General features: G+C 36.9%; 1 protein-coding gene across 9 annotated transcripts; it reads right to left on the reverse strand.

Annotated features, from left to right (window-relative positions):
• Window positions 1–1,875: 1,875 nt before the first annotated feature.
• Window positions 1,876–19,725, reverse strand: LOC135111221 (serine/threonine-protein kinase grp-like). 9 transcript variants are annotated; one of them, XM_064024346.1, is made up of 11 exons: window positions 19,557–19,725; window positions 16,144–16,256; window positions 14,984–15,132; window positions 14,629–14,768; window positions 11,940–12,065; window positions 11,018–11,147; window positions 7,013–7,140; window positions 6,835–6,922; window positions 4,097–4,260; window positions 3,218–3,454; window positions 1,876–2,915 (listed from the first exon to the last, which is right to left on the reverse strand). In XM_064024346.1, exons 2-11 carry the CDS (start codon window positions 16,215–16,217, stop codon window positions 2,694–2,696), a joined length of 1,458 nt encoding a protein of 485 aa, XP_063880416.1. In that variant the 5' UTR covers window positions 16,218–16,256; window positions 19,557–19,725; the 3' UTR covers window positions 1,876–2,693. The 9 variants fall into 9 exon arrangements, with proteins under 9 accessions (XP_063880416.1, XP_063880420.1, XP_063880418.1 ...); XM_064024350.1 differs by having other exon boundaries at window positions 14,984–15,151; XM_064024348.1 differs by having other exon boundaries at window positions 14,984–15,157.
• Window positions 19,726–21,049: the final 1,324 nt, after the last annotated feature.

Raw genomic sequence — 21,049 nt, forward strand, 5'->3', positions numbered from 1 at the left:
CCGCGAATGTTGCAGAAGTTAATGAAGAAAAAGTTGAGGGGGGTGTCAAGACACTTAGGGTTGTCGACAGAAAGGCAGTCTGACCTGGGGACATTTATGGTCCCCTCCCCAGATGGGGACTCTGAGGCTGGTGTAGAAGTCGCCATGATTATTTTAAATTTTTTGAGTGATGGATGTGTGTGTTATTAGGTGCTTGTAGTTTTGTATGGAAGATAGTTGTCTTTAGAGGGCAGGCTGTGACTGCCCCCTTGTGTTGTGAGACAAAGGGAAACGTTCAGTGAGGTCACAGCTGGGTTTAATGATAAGTTCACAGCACCCCCTGAACAGTACTTTAGACCTCACTGGGAGTAATTATCGTTTCGGCAGGTGTCTACTGCCTCCTCCTGCCCTGCTCTTGTTTGCTTGCTCAATTCCCATCCTAACATATCCAAACACAGTGAAGCAATAGTAATTTGTCAATGAGTAGTTGATAACACAATACATACAAAATATCTGGGTTCTGTTTTGATGCTCTCTCTTCACTATGGTTCCCATGCAGTGATGTCACCTGGGAGCAATTTGGCATGACAACAGAACCACAGGACATGAGAAAAGTCACTACTCTCCTTCCGTACAAATATAAAATACAGCTGAATTCTTTAATTGGAGTATTAATATACATTTGGTAATTTGATTTTATACCTGAGTTTACCTTACGGTTCTCTTCCCTTGGCTCCACTCTGAACTCTCTTCACATGTTATACATTTCATTTTAAATGTAATGTCTCTGTAGACGTTCTAACACCAAAGGTATGTTCAAAACTTTTGCAGTTCTTGAGGATTTGAATGACATTAACTTTATAAGCATGTTCATAGGATGATCATATCAAATAACATTTTCAGTTAAGTGTTCACTCTTCGGATAATAGGCCACATATAGTGTGATTCTGGAAATGTGGGAATGGCTATTTGTGGAGTTTATTACTGAGAAAACAAAAACTAGAACAGTAATGAAAAATAACAAATGATGGCATGACAACAGCAACACAAGCGGACCAAAACATTTGTTTACAACAGTGACATGGAACCAAGTAGAAAATGGATTTCATAGATAGACAAGTGAATCAGACATCTTGAATTTCAATCATTAGAGGGTGGAAGGGAACAGGTTTTTGCATATTATTTAACAAAGGATGAAAGATGAGATGGGTTTTAAAGTTACAAGAACAGCACACCAAATAAAATTTTTCTAATGATGTGGAGTGAACTTCAGTAAACTGAGGCTCTGATTGAAATCTCTTAATGCAAGAATACCCCCAAAACTTTAAGATAAGCCCATTCCCTGACTACTGTTATAAAGTCACTAAGCATGTGAGGAAGAGGAAATTTAAAAGTGATAGGTAAGGGAAAGAGCAAAAACCCTATAACTTTAACATTATCATGAACATCAGTGCAAATAGTAAGATAAAATGTTTAAAGAACGGAGATCATAAGATGGATTAGGATGTAATCAGACTTCAGTCTACATTACTAGCATGGAGACGTAATACATGCTGTTCATTACCCTGACTACCTCACTGTAAGAAAACTCCCTTGTGCTCCCATGAGCAATATATATATATATATATATATATATATATATATATAAAGTACTAGTACATAGAAACTAAAAATTACATTTATTTTTTCTATCAACATTTCTCATACATGTATTGTGACCTGTCAATTTATTCTACATATGTATGTATGTATGTATGTATGTATGTATGTGCCATTAAGTTTCTTACTCTATATTCATATCCTTTATTATAGCAATTAAGGTTTTAATTTACTAGCATTTTTTTATCCCTCCAAACTCTGTATAGTAGAGAGACACTGCATAATGTAAACACTAACAATGAAAAGTAATGTTTATTAGTTTTTGAGAGGATAAAGAAATATTCTAAAGATACAAATGAATTTGTGAATTGTTCAAAATCTGTGCAAGCACCCACCATTGAAAGACTAGAATTCTGCCTGCAAGAGTAGAGAGTGACCTAGATTTGACAAGGACACTCTTACAACTGCAGCACACAGTAGCGATGGGTACCTACACATTACATTACATTGGTAATAAAGAAAATAAAAAGCTAATTCTTGTAGCCTCAACAATGTAACTACTACTGAAGAATGATAACCTGAACTACTTGTACATTCTACTTCATTCACAATCACCTTTTTAAAGCCTTGGAATTGGCTCACTTAGAAGTAAAAGAAATGGACTTCTACCAAAACAAAACCTGTCATACAAGATGAAAAAGACCTACCACAACAAACTAAATATAATGGAATCCTGTAAAAGTTTTATGTCAATTGTTAAAGAAAAAGTTTTAAAAATAGATTAAATGTTCACCATAGCCATGATACTGAAGGGTTAATTACCACTGAATAAAGACATACTGGCATCCCAATCAACTTTCAGTCACTATAATTAAGACACAAGAAATTCAAGCAGGACGTATGTGAGAAGCCACTGCCGTATTCCAGGTAACTAAAGCTTTTATACACGAATTTCATAAAAGAAGATAATAATAATAATATAATAATAGTTTTAGAAAGCAAATGAAAGTGAATGTCAGCCTTAAACATAATACTGAAGGGCAATTACCTCTGCATTAGAAATACCAGCAAGGTCCCAAGCAACCTTTGGTAACTATAGTTGGGATCCAAGACATTCAAGCAGGAAGCATGTTGGTGGCCATTGCCATATTCCAGGTGACTGGTCCTTTCACTATTATGTGAGATAAACCTTCCTTAATTCGCAGAAAATGACGCTTGAAATCCAGCCCACAGCCCTTGGATAACCTGAAGTCCAGGAGAATATACTGTGCCATGTCCAAGATGCTTGCCTTGAGTACCAGTTGTGCCCCACGGCGATCTACTGTTGTGACAGTTATCTGAAAAAGCAAAGGTAAGCACTTAATTTTATCACACAAATAAAATGAAAATCTGTCAAATTTTTAAACATGAATCAATGTTAAGTTCCAATGTAGACAACTGCTATGGTTACAAATTGCTTCCAGTCAAGTAAATTAATCCCTTTTCAACCAAAAGTGATCATGCACATTGTGTACTAACTGCCAGGAACACAATGAATTGTTAATCTGCATTACTTAAATGTCTGCAAAAGCTTAGTCAAATGTAAATTTTTCATTCTCAGGAAGCACAGTGAAAAGATCAACAGAACAATTGTACTTACAACATTAGCAGTGTGACAACGATGTGAATAATTCAGCTTGTTAAACACAGCTTCGAGATGTGTTACAGTGTCTTCTAATGATGTCTTAACCAACATCCTTGTCATGCGTTTCACCAGTCGCTGTAGTGGTGTCTGGCTAGCCTGTGTTCCTTGGGTCATTTGTGAGGAGAGTAGCAGCTGCTCAGGTTTGGCAGGCTGAGAGAAACTTACCACACCTGGTTCTAGGTTGCCACCATCCTAAAACAAATAAGAGGAACTATTTAATGAAACATATCAGAACCAATAATAACCAATAATTGTTGCTGCTCTCACTCTTGAAAACATGCACACATTAAAGCTATGACACCTAACCAAGTCCTGATTACCTTTTCATGTTTTCATGGTATAAGATCATATAACTTACTCTGTGCACTCAGTTCACTTTAAATTATGAAAACCTGCCCTTGTTACAGAGAGAGAGAGAGAGAGAGAGAGAGAGAGAGAGAGAGAGAGAGAGAGAGAGAGAGAGAGAGAGAGAGAGAGAGAGAGAGAGAGAGAGAGAGAGAGAGAGAGAGAGAGAGAGAGAGAGAGAAAGAGAGAGAGAGCACTCTGACTTTGCCACAGGATTAAAGAACAAACTAATTCAATTACAAGATCAGCCTTAACTGGTTTTGAGAAAGTAACTAAGCCATTATTTAATTCAGGTAGTCTTGGAAGAATACTACCACCAGACAAATACAATAGTACAGATGCTGGCAACAATAGCATATATAATAGCAATCACAACTTATTCATATGAACAAGAAAATTATGGCAATTCAACGTATAATTAACAGGAACACCTTTACCACAGGTCATCCCCAGAGGTAATTTTTTAAAAAATCAGCATGGTCTACTTACAAGCAGTGCATTTAAGACTGGAGCACTTGGAGGTTCTGGCTGTGAACACGTCCACCGAGTGGACATATCATCAACTGAAAAGGCAGAGTTTGCTTGCTCAACCTCACTGCAGATTCGTTTGTGGCTTGGAGTCATGCTTTCAGGTGTAGCATTTTGCATCAGTTCTGTAACAGATTTTCAGTGGTCTATATCATGTCAACATAACAATTTAATTTATAATAATATTTAACTAATGTATATATATTTGGCTGAGATCCCGCTAGGAGGAGGATAAAGACAGGGCCTCTAAATTCCTGCATAAAACCCGAGGAAGGGATCCCTAGTACCTCTATTTGTTAAACAAGCATGCAGCAGACAAACCAGAAGCAGTATTGTTTCAACCTAGACAATTTAATGACTAGTTATTTTTCCCCTACTACAGAAGAACAATAATTAATACTCAAAATTGAAGCATAATCACAATAATTCTACTATAGTAGCTGAGCACTAAATGTGCTTCTTCACAGCAAATGAGTGCCATTTTCACTTCTTTGTAGATAAGCATCTTCTGTTTCTATGTAGAAGATGAGTTTCATTACTTACTTGAGGCTGATGAACATCACTTCCTTTGTTGCAGATGAGTGTATGAACAGCAATGCCCCATGGTGTTCCAGCTATATGACATTCTAATCCTCTCATACAGCTAGATCACCAAAGAGACTGCCATTCTTAAACCAATAATCTGAATCCAAGGTTGGGTAGGCTTTCCAACAACAATTTCTTTGCCTAACTACGTAGCAGATAATCTACCTCTCTGCTTTGGTAATCTAGCTTTATGGACTCATAACTCCCATCATAATGCTAAACCACCAAAGCAAAGCTGCAGACAAACAAGTACTTTTTACACTTATCAACACCTCAGTCTTGTAGAATAAACATCTACACACAATAAATAAGAACAGGGTTTACTATCATCAATGTGCAAACCTCCATACATGCTTGCAGGTGTCAGCCTTGTTAGCCGTAGGGAAAAGCAGCAGGAAGAGCAAGAGATGCGGGAACAGAATAACATAATGTGCAGGAGACAGTAACACTAAAGGATGGGTGGAAGAGAAGTCTCCCGTGCTTATTCCTATAGAAATGAACCAGTGTATGACTATTCAATGCCACTAGTTTGTTATCAGAGGGATCAGAGATGCTTTTGGACAAGATGATTTGAATTAAACGGAGCTCAGGAATCAGAAGAATAATCATAGGCGGGGGTATCAGTAAGGAGGCAAGGAGTCTGGAGGGAGGAGAGTGACAAGCAGCAATGTCATGTAAGGGATGTATAGGGAGAACTACTGTCACAAGAGGATTCATGAGGAGCTAGGAAAAGAGGAGAAGAGAGGAAGAGAGACTGGATTTCAGGAGAAACATATAACAAAGAAGTGGAAGAGGAGTGGGATGAGGCACATCAGGAAGTTTTGAAAACAACAGAGTGGAGGGAGAGGAAAATCCCAGGCTCTGAGCTTCCTGTCTAGCTTCCTTTAATGTAAGACCAAGCTTAAACTAGTAGAACTCCACAACTAAGATTCAAAGCAGTAAACAGGACACTTGCATTAAGACTGTGTGGACCACTGCAATTTGCATGTGCATAAAATACAGTGGTCCTAAGTGTATAACTTTTAACCTAAAAAAAGGAAAACTGATAATGCCCACAACACTGATCTACAGTTTAAGTATTAACAGATGACATTCTCAATCTTGCCAACCCATGCGCTTCAGAAGACATGGGGTGAAAACAATTAATACCTCTTGTCCATGAATTAACACTTCTAATATTAAGAGATGATTATGAGAAAGATCACAGACACTCTGAGACTCTGCACTATAAACTACATGCAGAGTCACATAGTACCTGAAACCTTAGCTCATAAGTTTATATCAGAAGAATCCACATTAACCTGGCAACTTGGCACATTATAACACAAATGAGAACTACATCTATGACAAAATTATCTTTGTTCCTTTGGGTTGTGCAGACCATTTCTGGTCTCTTGCAGCAAGCGCACACACACACACATTGCATGGTGTAGCAGTTAGCATGCTCGGCTCACAAGTCAGAAGGCCCAGGTTTGAGTCCTGGGTATGGCAAGGCAAATGGGCAAACCTCTTTATGTGTAACCCCTGTTCAACGAGCAGCAAGTAAGTATGGGGATGTAACCTGAGGGGGTTGTGGCCTCACTGTTCCCATGTGTGGTGTGTGAGTGGTCTCAGTCCTACCCAATGATTGGTCAGTATAAGGTCTGAGCTCTTTCCATAGGGGACCAGGTGTCTGGGTGACCAGCAGGCAACTGTAAGTGAATGACACACACACACACACACACACACACACACACACACACACATTTCAAGACACTTCTCCATTTTTGGATTTAGGAATTGCCACCTCTGACTTTTTTCTTTTTTAAGTTATAGCAGTTAACCAATCTTCTCTTACGTAAAAATAGTAGGCGGGATTGTTAGCTTTTTGCTCTTGTATGACACTACAGACACTACACATACAAAAAGGAATGCTATCTTCCTACTCCTGCTAGACTATATTGTAACACACCAATGGTTCTACAAAACAGACATAATTACAAACTGATGCTGAGCTTCTAGCCTCCAGTCCAATGGTAAAGCTTACTTCTCACTAGTTATATACCATTCAGATGCTAAAGTTTACCTTCATTAGGCTTTGCTATCTTAAAAATAAATAAAACAATACAATATACCTGTATTTTTTTGGAAGTTCTTTGTGAACCACTGATGAGATTTCACTTGGTTTATTGTAGCTCTGTGCTTTGGTACTGTATTTAGAACCTGTGGGAGATAAATCTTGTCAGTGTGATATCTTGCATACAATGACAAAATCTCAATATTCATCATTTGTGGTGTACATTTGATACCCACCTTCCTTAAAAGTGAGAGAGCCAAATTATCGATCTTCGTCCATGGAGTTGTAGTAAACAGTCTACAGTCCTTGTCTTTCCAGGCAGTATACTCAGTACATGAAAATGTAGGTTCATCCCATGGCAATTCTGAAAATAATGAATATAAATAAAACTTTAAATAAAACACAGGCACAGTAAGTTCTGGAAAGGGAGAATGTTAGTTGGCACACAAGTCTGAGTATACCTGGCAGCACAAGTGAATGATGGAACATGTTGTCATTTTAAGACACTAGGAATGAATGTGAGGACTGAAATTCCACATTTTTTCACATTATGAACACCATATTCCCTCATTTCCTGTGGCCTGTGAAAGGCCCATCTCTTACTATCACCAGCATGTTAGAGACACTCACATCATCACACTTTTCACTTGTGGAGTATTGCCTAGCCTCAACATTTCTCACCCTCAAATGAGGAGTCAACTCCCATAATTTTTTAACACCTATACTCTTCTGCTTCTGCAACTATTTGCAATCATATCACTAAGATTAGAAAATAACACTGCATGAACCCAATACTAAGATCACTTTATCTAAACCTTGCTCCACCCATAGTGTCATTACATAAACAGCAGACATGTACATCATACTATCCATCATCATATAAAGTATAACCATATAAAGCTAACATCCTTCCTACAGGTAAAAACACGGGTTCTTCTACCAGATTTACTGATGGAATCCCAAAATCTGATAATGATGGTTTATTTGTGTGTGTAAACATAATCTAACTAAAAAACTGACTAAAAATGTGTCAGGACTAAAGTCTCTTCTAATTTCTAGCATACACACACATCAGTTCACCATTACAAGTCCAATGACTGTCAAACTTCCAAGACATAGGCAACTGAACACTAACTTTTCATTGGCTGCCAAATCCTGCATGAAACAGATGATTAGGGTTAATGAAATAAGGTCATGATACTATTTGATGGGACACACACCTGTTCCCAATCTCAGTAAAGCATGCTTCTTCCAACATACTTTGTGTCTTACTTGGGAATTAATCTATGGGAGCCTAGTAAGGAGCATATGTACTTCACATACACCTTAAAACTACTCCCACAAACAAATATCAAATCCAGTGCACATCTACAAGTAATATAAGCCATGCAACTATCACACCACACTGATTAAAATGCATTATTAGAGTATCAAGCAAAATCACTCATGGTTGATCTGAGTACCATCCCTCAAAATACATTCTGTATTAGTGGAATGCATCTAGAAGAAAACCATCACTGCTATTCTGTTATACTCTCATTAAGGCAAATTGTCCTATACTGAATATATCTTATATAATGTTTGTGCTATATCGAATATATCTTGTATTTATCTAATGTATCGTATTTATCTGGTTTATCTAATGTTAATATCACACGAAAAATTATAAACCTAAGACAAAGGATGACCTGAATTAAGCACACAAATCATCCATCCCATTTGACTAAGGGTCTCATTGCTGACATATACCTGCCTATATGGCTACAGTGAAATGCTCCTTTTAAAGATTAGCCATGTGAACTCTCTCCCTAAAGTTGGCAGCTAAATACCACTTAAACAAAAGAATAAATAACACATTTCATTTCAATTTAATTAATGCTGAACTCCATGATTCAATGAACAGAAGCTAGACAATAATACAGTTAAAACAAACAGGGAGATCTATACAGCTTCATTACTGCATATTAGAAGAATAGTATTTTATCAATGGCACTCGTATGGGAAAAACCTTTGAACCCATTAGCCAGCTGAATGTTAATCACACACACCTTAGCTATTTAACACTAGCCATAGCTGCAAACCTTTCTTTAAACTAAGGATGCCCGTGTCTAGGTCCATTTTCAGTGGGTCCTGAAGGTATCTTCATGTCCAAGCTCCCAAGCTGGTAAACCACAGAGGAACATTTAAGGATATACTAGATTCCCCTTGAAATAAAAATAAATAAATAAATAAATAAATAAATAAATAAATAAATAAATAAATAAAAATGTATATATATAATATATATATATATATATATATATATATATATATATATATATATATATATATATATATATATATATATATATATATATATATATATACATAAAGATAAATATTTAATTTCCATTCAACTCAGACTCAGAACTCAATTCTCAAATGTAAATGAATCTTCACACCAATTAACTTCACAGCAAGACACATTGCATCACAGTTTACAAAAGCACACTTCACCTTGGACGATTGTCTTCCTGGAGAAAAATTCCGTGGAGTATTGAGTTTCAGCCCTGACTTTGGTAATCTAGCTTTATGACGTCCTTCATCTCTCACACAGCTAGATCACCAAAGACGAGGCAGAAACTGTCTTCAGCTCAACTAAGCCAATAATATTTCAGCCTAAGAATCATGACTGCACAATATATACCTATTTAAATAAAGAAATAAACAAATAAAATTAAATAATTAAACTTCACTGCTTCATTGGACTTGCAAATAAAAATACTGAAACTATTATTAATGATATTTTTACTTAAACTTTAGAGTATCTCTAAAGTTTAAGTGATGATAAACAGTAAATAAATGCATACCTCCAAAAAAACCTAACCAACTGATTTTATTATTATAGAAAATACAAATAAAACTTTAGGATTTCAAGACAGTACATATAAACTAGAGTGCAAAGTGACATTACATTATAGTATTATAAGACTAAGGAAAAATGGGAGAGAGCACTTTGTGGGACTGCTGAATGTAGATGATGGCAGGTCTGCAATATCTCTGACAGGAATAGGTTCAGAATCCATCACGAAAGAGAAAGTAAAAAAAGAGTGAAGAGAATGAAAACTGAGCAAATAGAAAGATGTAGATAGGAGTGAACTGTTTATTTAGTTTGTCACCCAGAGAAGAAATTGAATATAATGGAGAGGTGTTTGAGGAATGTGTGCTGAATAATTCATATAGAATGAAAAATTATGAGATATGAAGAAGTGGTGTTAATAGTTGGCTGACTGAGCAAAGCAGGAGTTACAATGTTGTAAATGGGTAGTAGATGAAGCTTAACGGATCAGACAAGATACGTGAAGGGAAAATTAAGCCTGAACAACTATCTGAAGTAATGATGCTGAGAGAATCAATTGTCAGTCTACATATAAATAGTATCTGGGTTTGTGGTCTGTGACAATTAGCTCAATATCTTCTCAAGACCAGGATGTGAGAGAATGATTATGGTAGTTCGGTGTGATTGTGTAAGTATAGTGTTATTGTGTAAGCAAGGATGTGGTCTTTAGTTTTGGTTATTTGATTTTGCAAGGAATGTCAATCTGGTGCATGAAACTGACTGAGGGAATTCTAAATGTGATACTAAACATAATAATAAATATAAGTTTATGAAAATAATAAAGGCTATAGAGGTGGGTGAACTGTATAGATGAAATGCACAGCAAATTCATATGGGATTAAAGATTCAAAACTATGCATGACATAATGTTGACAAACTGAGGTGGCAAGAAGACATTAGCTGTTACAATAATTATTAGCCAAGTTTATCAATCCTCCTCTCTATTTCCTGTTTGGGAAGTTGTTGTATATTCTTAACACACCTCTTCATACAATACTGGCACAAAAATGGAGTCCCCACATAAAGGATGAAATATTTTCAGGTCAGACCACATCCAAGAGCACTACTGTAAAAGATATCTTCCTAATTGCAAGCCAGTTGAGTAAATGAGTCACAACTAATCTCTTCATAATTCCATTTTCTTTCACATTCCAAGCAAACACATGCTACTAAGCTTTTCATGACTAAGTTCATTCACTCCTTTCATATTCCACACAAATCCATGCACTTCCTTTTATTTACTATGACACTCAAGAAGTTTCCTAAGCCTCGCTCCCCATGCCCAATGAAGAATTAAAAAAAAAAACAAGAAAGCAACAAAAATTTATACCCAATTACTTGTGTTAACTGATACACAACTCACCTCCTGCCAGGAGAGCCACAAGCACAATGCCACACGACCAGATGTCTGCAGGCTCAGCACTGTAGGGTCGTAATAACACTTCTGGAGCCATGTATGGCTTGGTGCCACACTGCCGATCTAAGTTCCTTTCCTAAAGTGGAAAGAAAGCAATTTATAGCAATTTTTCATTCCTAGGATTTATCAGTCTGAAAGAAAACATGTCCTGCATGAAGCTTATTGGTCTCTACTTACATATTTCTTATATATATATATATATATATATATATATATATATATATATATATATATATATATATATATATATATATATATATATATATATATATATATCACAAAATATAACAAGATAAAAATGAGATCACACTTTCTTAATTATACAATACTGTCTCCATAAAAGCTGTTCAGCAACAAGATTTGTATTGTGCTATATTCAGCCTTGGAATTTTTTCTCTGGGAGTCTAGTGAAGAATTGCAGTGTCATGCACAACTCTTGCAACCTCTCCCAGATGATATATATCAAATAAATAAACACAGTGATTTCTCAGTATCATGATCTATGTATAGCTGTAGTTGCATTCACTTCCTGTTGTTCCAGTTTTCCAACAATCTCAAGAGAGAGAGAGAGAGAGAGAGAGAGAGAGAGAGAGAGAGAGAGAGAGAGAGAGAGAGAGAGAGAGAGAGAGAGAGAGAGAGAGAGAGAGAGAGAGAGAGAGAGAGAGAGAGAGAGAGAGAGAGAGAGAGCCACTTCCCACTACCAAATCACTCTTTGATTACCTCTGCAACTTTACCGGGGATTATAAATAGTTGACACTAACCTCTTACAACTTTTTAGCAGTAACTAACTGCATTACAGATTACTAAGCATCCTAAATGCAATATATGAAGTCTTCAGTAATTAACAAACACATTTACAGGTACTTGCCTTTCCTTGATGTCTAAATAGAGTTGCCATTCCAAAATCAGTGATTTTTAGACGGTCATTTTCATCCAGCAATAGATTTTCTGGTTTCAGATCTCTATGGGACACACCACGGCTATGCAGATATTCCTAGGAGGGGTGGGACAGCCTGTATTTAGCACCAATTTTATCATGGTACCTACTTCAGCCACTGAGAAATATTTCCAGCTTCCACTGAGAAATATTTCAATCTTTACAGCTCATTTCACACTATGGCATGCTCACATTTCAGTGTTAAATCTATAACCAATCAAGCAGGATCCTTCCACAACAATGCACTACTCTAAAGGCTGATGCTGCAAATATGTGCTCATTAGCATTACAAAGTCACACAGATTAGGAAATGGACAATGGTACTAAAACAAGCTTAAGTTCACTTCAAAATCCATCTTCCAATAAAAGGATACCTAAAACTCAATCAGCATGCATGACACCAGATTGCAAAAAAAATGCAATTGCTTACAATAATCAGCAGTACCTGAAACTACTATTTTTCTGAAAAATACATAGATGAAAGAGTTTAAGCATCATTCATTATTTATCAATTATTATAGCAGCTATTTTTGTACAGCTTTCTATACCAATTCTTATTAACCTTAAAAAGTCTATCTTAAAAAAAGACAGTGCTCAACTCCCCTTGAATTACTTATGTAGACAGCACTTGCTAACTAAAATATAAGGTGATCTGTTAATTATTGAGTCACTAACAACTAATAAATTTCAGCAAAAAAGTAATAAAGCCATGTATGATGGAAGAAGCTTTGGTCCATGTAAAGTGTTGCAGCATCTGTGCCTAGCTGGGGAGCATTGGTACACCTGGTGCATGACTATTCTCCATGCATCCTGGTAATACCAAAGAACCCAACCCACACCAAGTCTACACATCAGCACAGGAATAACCAGTCCGTATAGCATTGCTTTCCTTTCTCACCAATAACCAGTCAGTATTGTGCCGTTTTCCTTCCTCAACAATCTGGACAAGCATATGCAGACTACAGTAAGGCTGCACAAACAGCCTCAAGCTTCAACTTACACTGAAGACAGCAGTGATATATTTCTTACAATTAATCTTTAAAGTTCAAATCCCAAAACCATCTCATGAAGTACTTTCTAAATGATTACACACTACATAATCATAGTACATGATGGTTTAGGCCTCTTTTCTTGTTGCAAAGCAACATACTAGTTTTACTCTCAATTTATATAATTCCTTCTACCTCATTATGAATTCCAATAGCACATAACTCATGGTACAGTGCTATTTGTACATTTTTCATTAGGTAAGACCACAAATGTGAGATCAATAAATGAAAACCAACACACACACATATGCAGTTCTCAAATCATTCATAATCCTGATGATGCTCTATTCAAAAAGCTGTTCATCTGGTAGCTAAACAGTTTGTAACACTCTTGTGATCACCTGCATCCTTCCCAGATTAACAATTGTGGGAAATGAAATGTTAAAAATATTTTGGCAAAATCCTGCAAATTCAACTTTTTTTTTTTTTTTTTTTTTTTGCTTTGCTATATAAAGATAGGACAACCATATCTAAGGTGCACAATTACTTCCAACTAAAGCAGCCTACTTTGAAGCCAACTGTAGAAATGAGCTTTGATAAGAATATACAAACTCTTCCTTCACTGAGTGACAAAGGTGCAGCCAATCATGAGACCCATAACAAACTCTACCTGGGTGCCAGATGAACAGTTTCTCTGAAGCAGTGATGTTATGGTCTTCACTTTTTAGTAGTTTTCCAGCCAATACTTTTGATCAAATGTATGTTTCATATTTATTATGTTCTAGATTGAAGTATTAAATTCAATACCAAAGTATCCAGCCTAATTTTTCTTGCATATGAAAAAACACTCAGTCTTAATTCCAAGAAAACTCCCAAGTATTGAATTTTGCTCTCAACTTTTTATACATCTATTAACATGCCACTATCACAGCTATGCAAACCATTTTTGGTCAAATAACTTTGACATCACAATAATGCCATGCCATATAATAAAAACTACATAGTATTAATACATATACAATGTCTAAAAATAAAAGAAAATGAACTACCCATAATAAATCTTGGTTCTAACAAAATTAACAAGGTAGTGTAACAAGGTAGTGACATGTCATCTACAAAGGGAACAAAGATAAGGTGGGGCTCCTCTTGAGTGCTGATAGTACTCATGTTAACTTGTCACCAATATCAAGAGAAATCATTGATAAGTTACATATTGAGAAAAACAGCTTACAAACTGAAATATTCTGAGGATGAAGCATAAAAATATAGAAACAACAAGTATGCTAATGTGGACTGTCATGCCAGCCATGTTCTGGTGGAAGCTTCAAACAAGAGGGTCATCAGAAATAAAAGATAATCCTACTCAATGAAATTATCCAATACAAATTATAATGACTGATGGCCCAAACTGACCTTACTGGCCATAACTCAGCTCTTTTGGGCACTGTTCATTTGAAATTTCAGATGACACAATCACCAGGAAAAAGAAATAAAAACACTAGCTCTAAAAACCAATGTAAATGAAACTTTAAAAGCTTACCAAACAAATAATGTCCAAATATCCTAATGGACAACACAAACCAACAACTATCAAAGCACATTCATAAAATGAGAAGACAGGTATTACTAACCACTCCAGCAATAAGTTCCCTGAAGTACGTTTGGGCCTGGTGAGGTGGCATGCCAATGTCAGGCTCTATGCGATCAAACAATTCCCCTCCAGCAGCATACTCAAGGAACATGTACTGTGTGGAGTTCTCTCGTCGGCTGCCTGGAGGAGATTACATACTAGTGTAAAAATAACAATTTCTGTAACTGGAATGAATTGGTACATGGAATAGGGAGGAAAGGAGGGAGGAAGGAAACTAAACACAAATTCAAGATTAGGTTGGCCAAAGGCAGTTAGATAATATGAGAAAAACTCAAATCCTATTTATAGCAATCAGTACACTGAAAAATGCTGAAAATGCCAAAGTTTGTACCTACCATAGAATTTAATGATGTGTGGGTTCTTCAGCATGCGGTGGAGGCACATCTCTTTCCTGACAGCATCAATGGCATCTGGATGTTTAGCCAAGTCCACAATCTTCATAGCCACTGCCTCACCAGTTTCCTGGTTAATCAGCAGCTTCACCCTGTCAGGAACACCACATGCTGTAACTATATGTCATGTCAGACTGAGCAAACACTTTCCACTTCTTGAATATTGTCATTAAAACAATGTAGTGGAATGATCACCAATTTGTCCCAAAAAATAAGACATGAAATGACTCAGTGATCATGATGTGTAAGAGCTCAAGTGGTCTTAATCCATACTGAAATACCTGGCCATACATTAAACACACTTGATTCCATGGATACACTGTCCATGCCAAGACTGATGGAATCCCTCAAGATGTGGTTAAATTATCTGGATAACAATTACTGTCTGATTCTATGCCAAAATGGCTTCATATGGCGAATGAAAACAAAGGGTGGCCCACAAAATACTAATAAAATGATAAGTACAGATGCATCAGTGTCCACAATGTTTTAAAAAATTAAAATACCTGCAAGGGTTGCATCTTTTTTGTGTTGGATGTAGATGGTAGTGTTGACCTTGCTTGAAATTATCAACAAGAAACACACTGCCAGCCTTTTTTTAGCACTTATCATTGCCACATGTTCCCACATGGTCACTGTGGAAGCAGAAGTGCTTCAAGTGTTCAACAACTTATGAAATATTCCCAAAAGAACAGTGTTTGGAAGATAAAACACACAAGAACATTAGAAATGGTGGCTTTTGCGGAATAATGTGCAACTTAACTCCACCTTACAGGATGAACTTGCTGATAGCTAGGAGAGTGGCGGGTTAACAGAAAAAAAACGGAGAATGAGAACATTTCACGTCACCTAAGTTATGCAAGATCAGGATCCCTCTAAAGTTATGAATGTTCATAATGATCAAGAGAAGTGATGCCACTTCTGATAAAAAAAAAATAAATAAATAATTAAATAAATAAATAAATAAATAAAACAAAAAATTTACAATAGGCCACTTTAATCAATTATGAATTCTGTAATCTTTACTTTTGAATTTCTTTTTAGTGTTAATAGTTTCATTCTCCCACTATTTAACAGAATTACTTATTGTCTTGGAAACTTACTCTCCAAAGGCTCCTTCACCCAAGGTTTGGGCCACATTCCACCCCTGCACAAATTCAGTCACTCCTCCAGCCATGATGCATCAGCTGCCTACTCCCTGTCACCTGGAACACACCTGAAAAAACATAAAAAAACAAAACTGATATTTGAGCAACAAAAAATAATTTTGTAAAATTTTACTAAGTGGATTCATGTAGAGCTGCACAATTAGGAGGTAAAAATAAATAATTTTCACCAAAAAGGAGAAATAGCTACTCGTTCATTCAATCCATGAGCCAAGGTGATGGAATCCCCAGAAACCTAACGGAGACAAGGTATTACTGCCCAAGATGTGACCTGCCCTTCTGTGTAGCCCTTTGTTTTGAGGTGCACCACACCCAAGTGCAGTCTGAAATAAGCAAGACAGGATGCTAACTAGGCTATATCAAAAACGCTATTTCTTACATATCAAGACAATAATAAGTAAGATCAATGGACGCAACAATAAAAGTGAAAGTATGGTATAAATTTACACAAATAGCATATATCTGGTTATTTCTATAAATCTTACACAGGTGTGCATATACATAGTCAAAGAAAAAATCATATTGCTTTCAAACAACAGTAAAGCAAGAATAATACACCATCAGAGTGGCACACAAGATGGGGATTAGCAGTTGGGCTGAGGCAAACATAAACCAAGATGAGTATTATAATACCTTCTTCCCTTAGTTTTAGATCAGTTTCAAATTACTTATGCAATGAAAAAATTATAGGGACTTGGGACTGAGGTGAAAAAATCTCCAAATGGTGCAGGCTGTAAGGGATAAGTAAGCTAAAAGGAATACAACAAAAACTTGCACCAATTGTGTCAAGAGGCCAGTTTTGAGCAAAAGTGGGACAAGCTGCCTTAAATGACAGTTCAATCAGCAGCAAACTTATATGATCAGTTCAATATGAAATTGCTACATTTTCCTCATTAAAACAAATTTGAATTATCTCGGCCAAATAAAATACCTTTTGTAACAATTTTCCCATTCTTCATGACCATCCTACTGTATTAATACTGGGACTCAAAATAAAGAGAGAGAGAGAGAGAGAGAGAGAGAGAGAGAGAGAGAGAGAGAGAGAGAGAGAGAGAGAGAGAGAGAGAGAGAGAGAGAGAGAGAGAGAAAATCAATGTTCTTTAAATAGCTCAAATATGGGGATCAGGTAGAATAGAGGAATTTCGGTAAAACATAGGACAGATAAACCAAATATAAAATAAACAAATTAATAAGTACATAAATAGTATAAAAAAAATAGCCTCCTTCACCACATCCTGTAGGAGGCAGGATGACAGGAGGACTTACAATGCCTGTACATAAAGTGGTGTCATCAGTGACCATCCTATACATACATATATATATTTTCTTTTATTTATTTATTTATTTTTTTTTTTACATCTTTGATCTTGGCTAATATCCTTGACACACATACACACACAATTACAGGATTAAATTTTGGGGTTTCCATATCATAACCTGATCGTTCATTCCCACAGAAATATAATATTGCACATAGTGAGATAATTATAAAGATTTACAAATGATGCTGTATAAAGTGTATGGGCACAAACAAAAATTATAATACAGCATGGTGAACTATTAGATAAGTAAAGCTGGCATGTGCAAGTACAGTAAAAAATGGCTGAGAGAGAGAGAGAGAGAGAGAGAGAGAGAGAGAGAGAGAGAGAGAGAGAGAGAGAGAGAGAGAGAGAGAGAGAGAGAGAGAGAGAGAGAGAGAATTACTCCTAAACCACCTAAGCCTGGAAACTGACCAACAAATAAATGGTTCATGTAAGGATTTGTGGTCAATATAGACTGAGAATAACATATTAGGACTTTCCTGTATCTCCTTATCCTGTGATGGTTTTGCTAACCTATTATGTTCACTAGAGAATCACCTATGAAAAGTTTTGCACTTGACACCATCAATCTCAAAATTCTCCATGCAATTAAACATCCTTTATAAAATTTTGAGGTGTTAGATTTAGTTCCTCACTATTACATGGCCAAAAGACTCACATAGTGCCTAGGAAGACAGGGAAATTGGTGGGCAATGAAGCCAACTCTCTCCATTTAAGTGATATTCGTTATTTGCTTTCCCCACCCCAAAAAATGTTCTTTAAAAGTCCCAAAAGAATCATGAATATATAGTCTAAGTGATTACTCTTCCTGTAAAGGCTAAAGTACTTAATTCCACACAGTTTATTTAACACAATCCCCCTAAATATTCAAGGGCAGAGAGCACAAAATTAATGATAAAAACTATGGGGATTTATAGTGAAAACACAAAATATAGTGTTTAACAAACCTGTTTCCAGCAAAAAAAAAAACAGATTTTGCAGCAAATGGCTGCATACAAATATATAAACCTGATAACTTTTAATCCAAATGAAATATTAAATTGTCAATGTTGCATTTTGTTAGTTAAAAAATAAACAAATCAATTAATAAGAGTAACTAATAAATATGTACATCACATAAAACAGTTCTATGGTGCAGACAAGCAGGATTCAGTAAATCTATGGGAACAAGTGACCTACCATGTCAGCACATTCAGCTGATGCCACACACCACAATGGCTGTTGTCAACTCATCAAATAACACATGATCACAGCTGGTATTCGATTTGCTCTTCTTTAAACAATAATGTTCACCATAATTTTAAATTAATGGCAGCTCTGCACTATGGCATCAACTCCAGTTTAAAAATATTCAAGTTATTTCCTCATGCATTATGGAAAAGCAACACTGTACAGTTTGTACCCATACTCACCCCTCTTTCTCCACCATTATTGCTTAATATTAATAAACATACATCCTAAACTTTACCAGTAATAAATACACCACGTAAAATTGTTTGTAAGCACCCGTGCGGCACGAGGGCACGATCCCCCATGTCCTCCAGACCCACCAGGAAAGGGCAAACGAATCCACATTCCTCCACCTCCATTATATCACTGCCCGAGTGGCTTGGCGGGGCACCGGCCCTACACACTTTCATAACAGGACAAGAAAACACCCATAACCTACATGACTTGAGGCGGGGATAACAGACAGGAGCGTGGGGCAGGGGCAGCGGCGTGGGTAGGGTGGGCAGGGTGGTGGGTATGGCGGGCGCCGGCCTCTCATCCACCTCCACCACCACCACCACCATCAGCTGTTGCACTGCCACCACCTGCCCATCACACACTTGTCCCCGCCTCCTGCCTCCCCATCTCGCTGTGCCCAAAGCCACCATGCCGTTGAACAAGCCAAACAACACTTGGGTCGAGGGATGACATAGTGGGTAAAAATATTAATAGAGAAATTTTGGGGGGGTTGATGCAGAACACGTGGGTCTCTGTAGGCCTAACACCGCAAGGCCTCTTATCTTACAGGCATATTCTTACCATCAATAGAGCCGTCAGTGGGAGTCACATGGCTGCAGCAAATGGTGTCCCCCCACATGGACCGCTGCGGTGCTTCAGAGGTAAATTCCTCCGAGTAAATGAAAGCCACGCTGACTGAGCTTTTTCGCGCCGCCTTCAGCCACCAGCGCCCTCTGAGGCCCCTGCATGGTGCTGGACACACTAATAGTCACGCCACCCTCACCCAATCCCCGTGCTCGCCACACCAAATAGTTACGGCACCTATTTTCATTGTATTATCATTCTCTTGCTCAATTAAGCTTAGTTCCACTTGCATGATAATATAAATTAATTTATTTTGTGTCATTAGTTCAACTGATTTATTATAAAAGCATGAATCTACATAATATTGTAAAGTACGGTTGTGGGGATCGGTAATGTTGGCTATACGACAAGGGATGAAAATGTATTGGGTTTACGCAAATCTATAAGTATTCTTCTATTTACACTTCTATGTGAATACTCCCAATGTTCGCCAGCAAAGTTATTGACAGAAAAAAAGTAAGATTTTCGTCAAAGAGGCTTCCAGGGACAGGCTGACAGAGGTCGCAGGGGCAAAGGAAGAAATTGGGCAAAGTTCATCCTCTATATCTTAAATGATACATACAGAATCCTTTTATTACCTGGTAAGTTAATGCATGTCTAAAGTGCCATTAGGTACAAAAGACATATTACTGTTTATATTTCACAATGGGGAGTGAACTCCAAGTTATAAGCAATTTCGATTTTCTTTGTTCTTATAGAGCCATTCTACAAATATATTAATAGATTTTGCCGTGTAGGTTATTGTTGGGACCGCGCGCTTTCGAGGCCAAATAGTCCTTAGGCGCACGGGTTCGAATCCCACCTTCCGAGGGTATGGTAGTAATCCAGGGTCTCTCAAACATAACATCTATTTGCAGTAATGGTTTCCAAATACCAAATGAAAATAGGAACTCCATGTAGTCACATTCATACATCAAATTATCCTCAAAACTGGAACGCAGGGTGGCCCACACAGCACTACACACGCTTGCACATTTTTATCTTTGTCGGCTCCTGGTGGAAAGAGATGGTCTTGTAGGCCACCTTAATATACCCAAAAAGATAAATTGATAAATATAGAACACTTAGAGGAATACCAGGTGCTGGCTAATACTTGCTTTGCTGATGGACAAAGCAGTGCTAATCGTGAGGTGTAAATCTTCAGCAGTATGGTAACAAAAAGCGAAATCAAGAATGTTAGAAAGTTCTGAACAGCAACCATGAATTGAGTGGCAAGAGATAACAAGGAAAACAATATCACATTAGAGTATGAGGAAATAAAGGAAAGCAATTTAAGTTGGCAATGATGAGACAAGTAGCCTTTCACTCAATTGTTTACAAGTTGTGTTGATTGTGTCTCCATCAATTTATTAATGCATAGATGTCTTTCTGAACATTAGTCATAACTTAAAACATTTCTTTTTGTGGGAGTTTATTACAATTCAAGATTT

This window comes from Scylla paramamosain, chromosome 21 (assembly GCF_035594125.1).
Source record: "Scylla paramamosain isolate STU-SP2022 chromosome 21, ASM3559412v1, whole genome shotgun sequence".
In the NCBI taxonomy this organism is placed as follows: domain Eukaryota; kingdom Metazoa; phylum Arthropoda; class Malacostraca; order Decapoda; family Portunidae; genus Scylla; species Scylla paramamosain.

What these genes read in the sequence shown, in the direction of transcription:
- LOC135111221 (XM_064024346.1), bottom strand. Translation starts at nt 16,217, where the DNA reads ATGGCTGGAGGAGTGACTGAATTTGTGCAGGGGTGGAATGTGGCCCAA. An exon ending in TATTTAGACATCAAGGAAAG is followed by an intron (nt 11,148 to 11,939) that starts GCAAGTACCTGT and finishes TTTCCACTTTAG; the next exon opens with GAAAGGAACTTAGATCGGCA. An exon ending in CAGTCTTAAATGCACTGCTT is followed by an intron (nt 3,455 to 4,096) that starts GTAAGTAGACCA and finishes TATTTGTTTTAG; the next exon opens with GATGGTGGCAACCTAGAACC.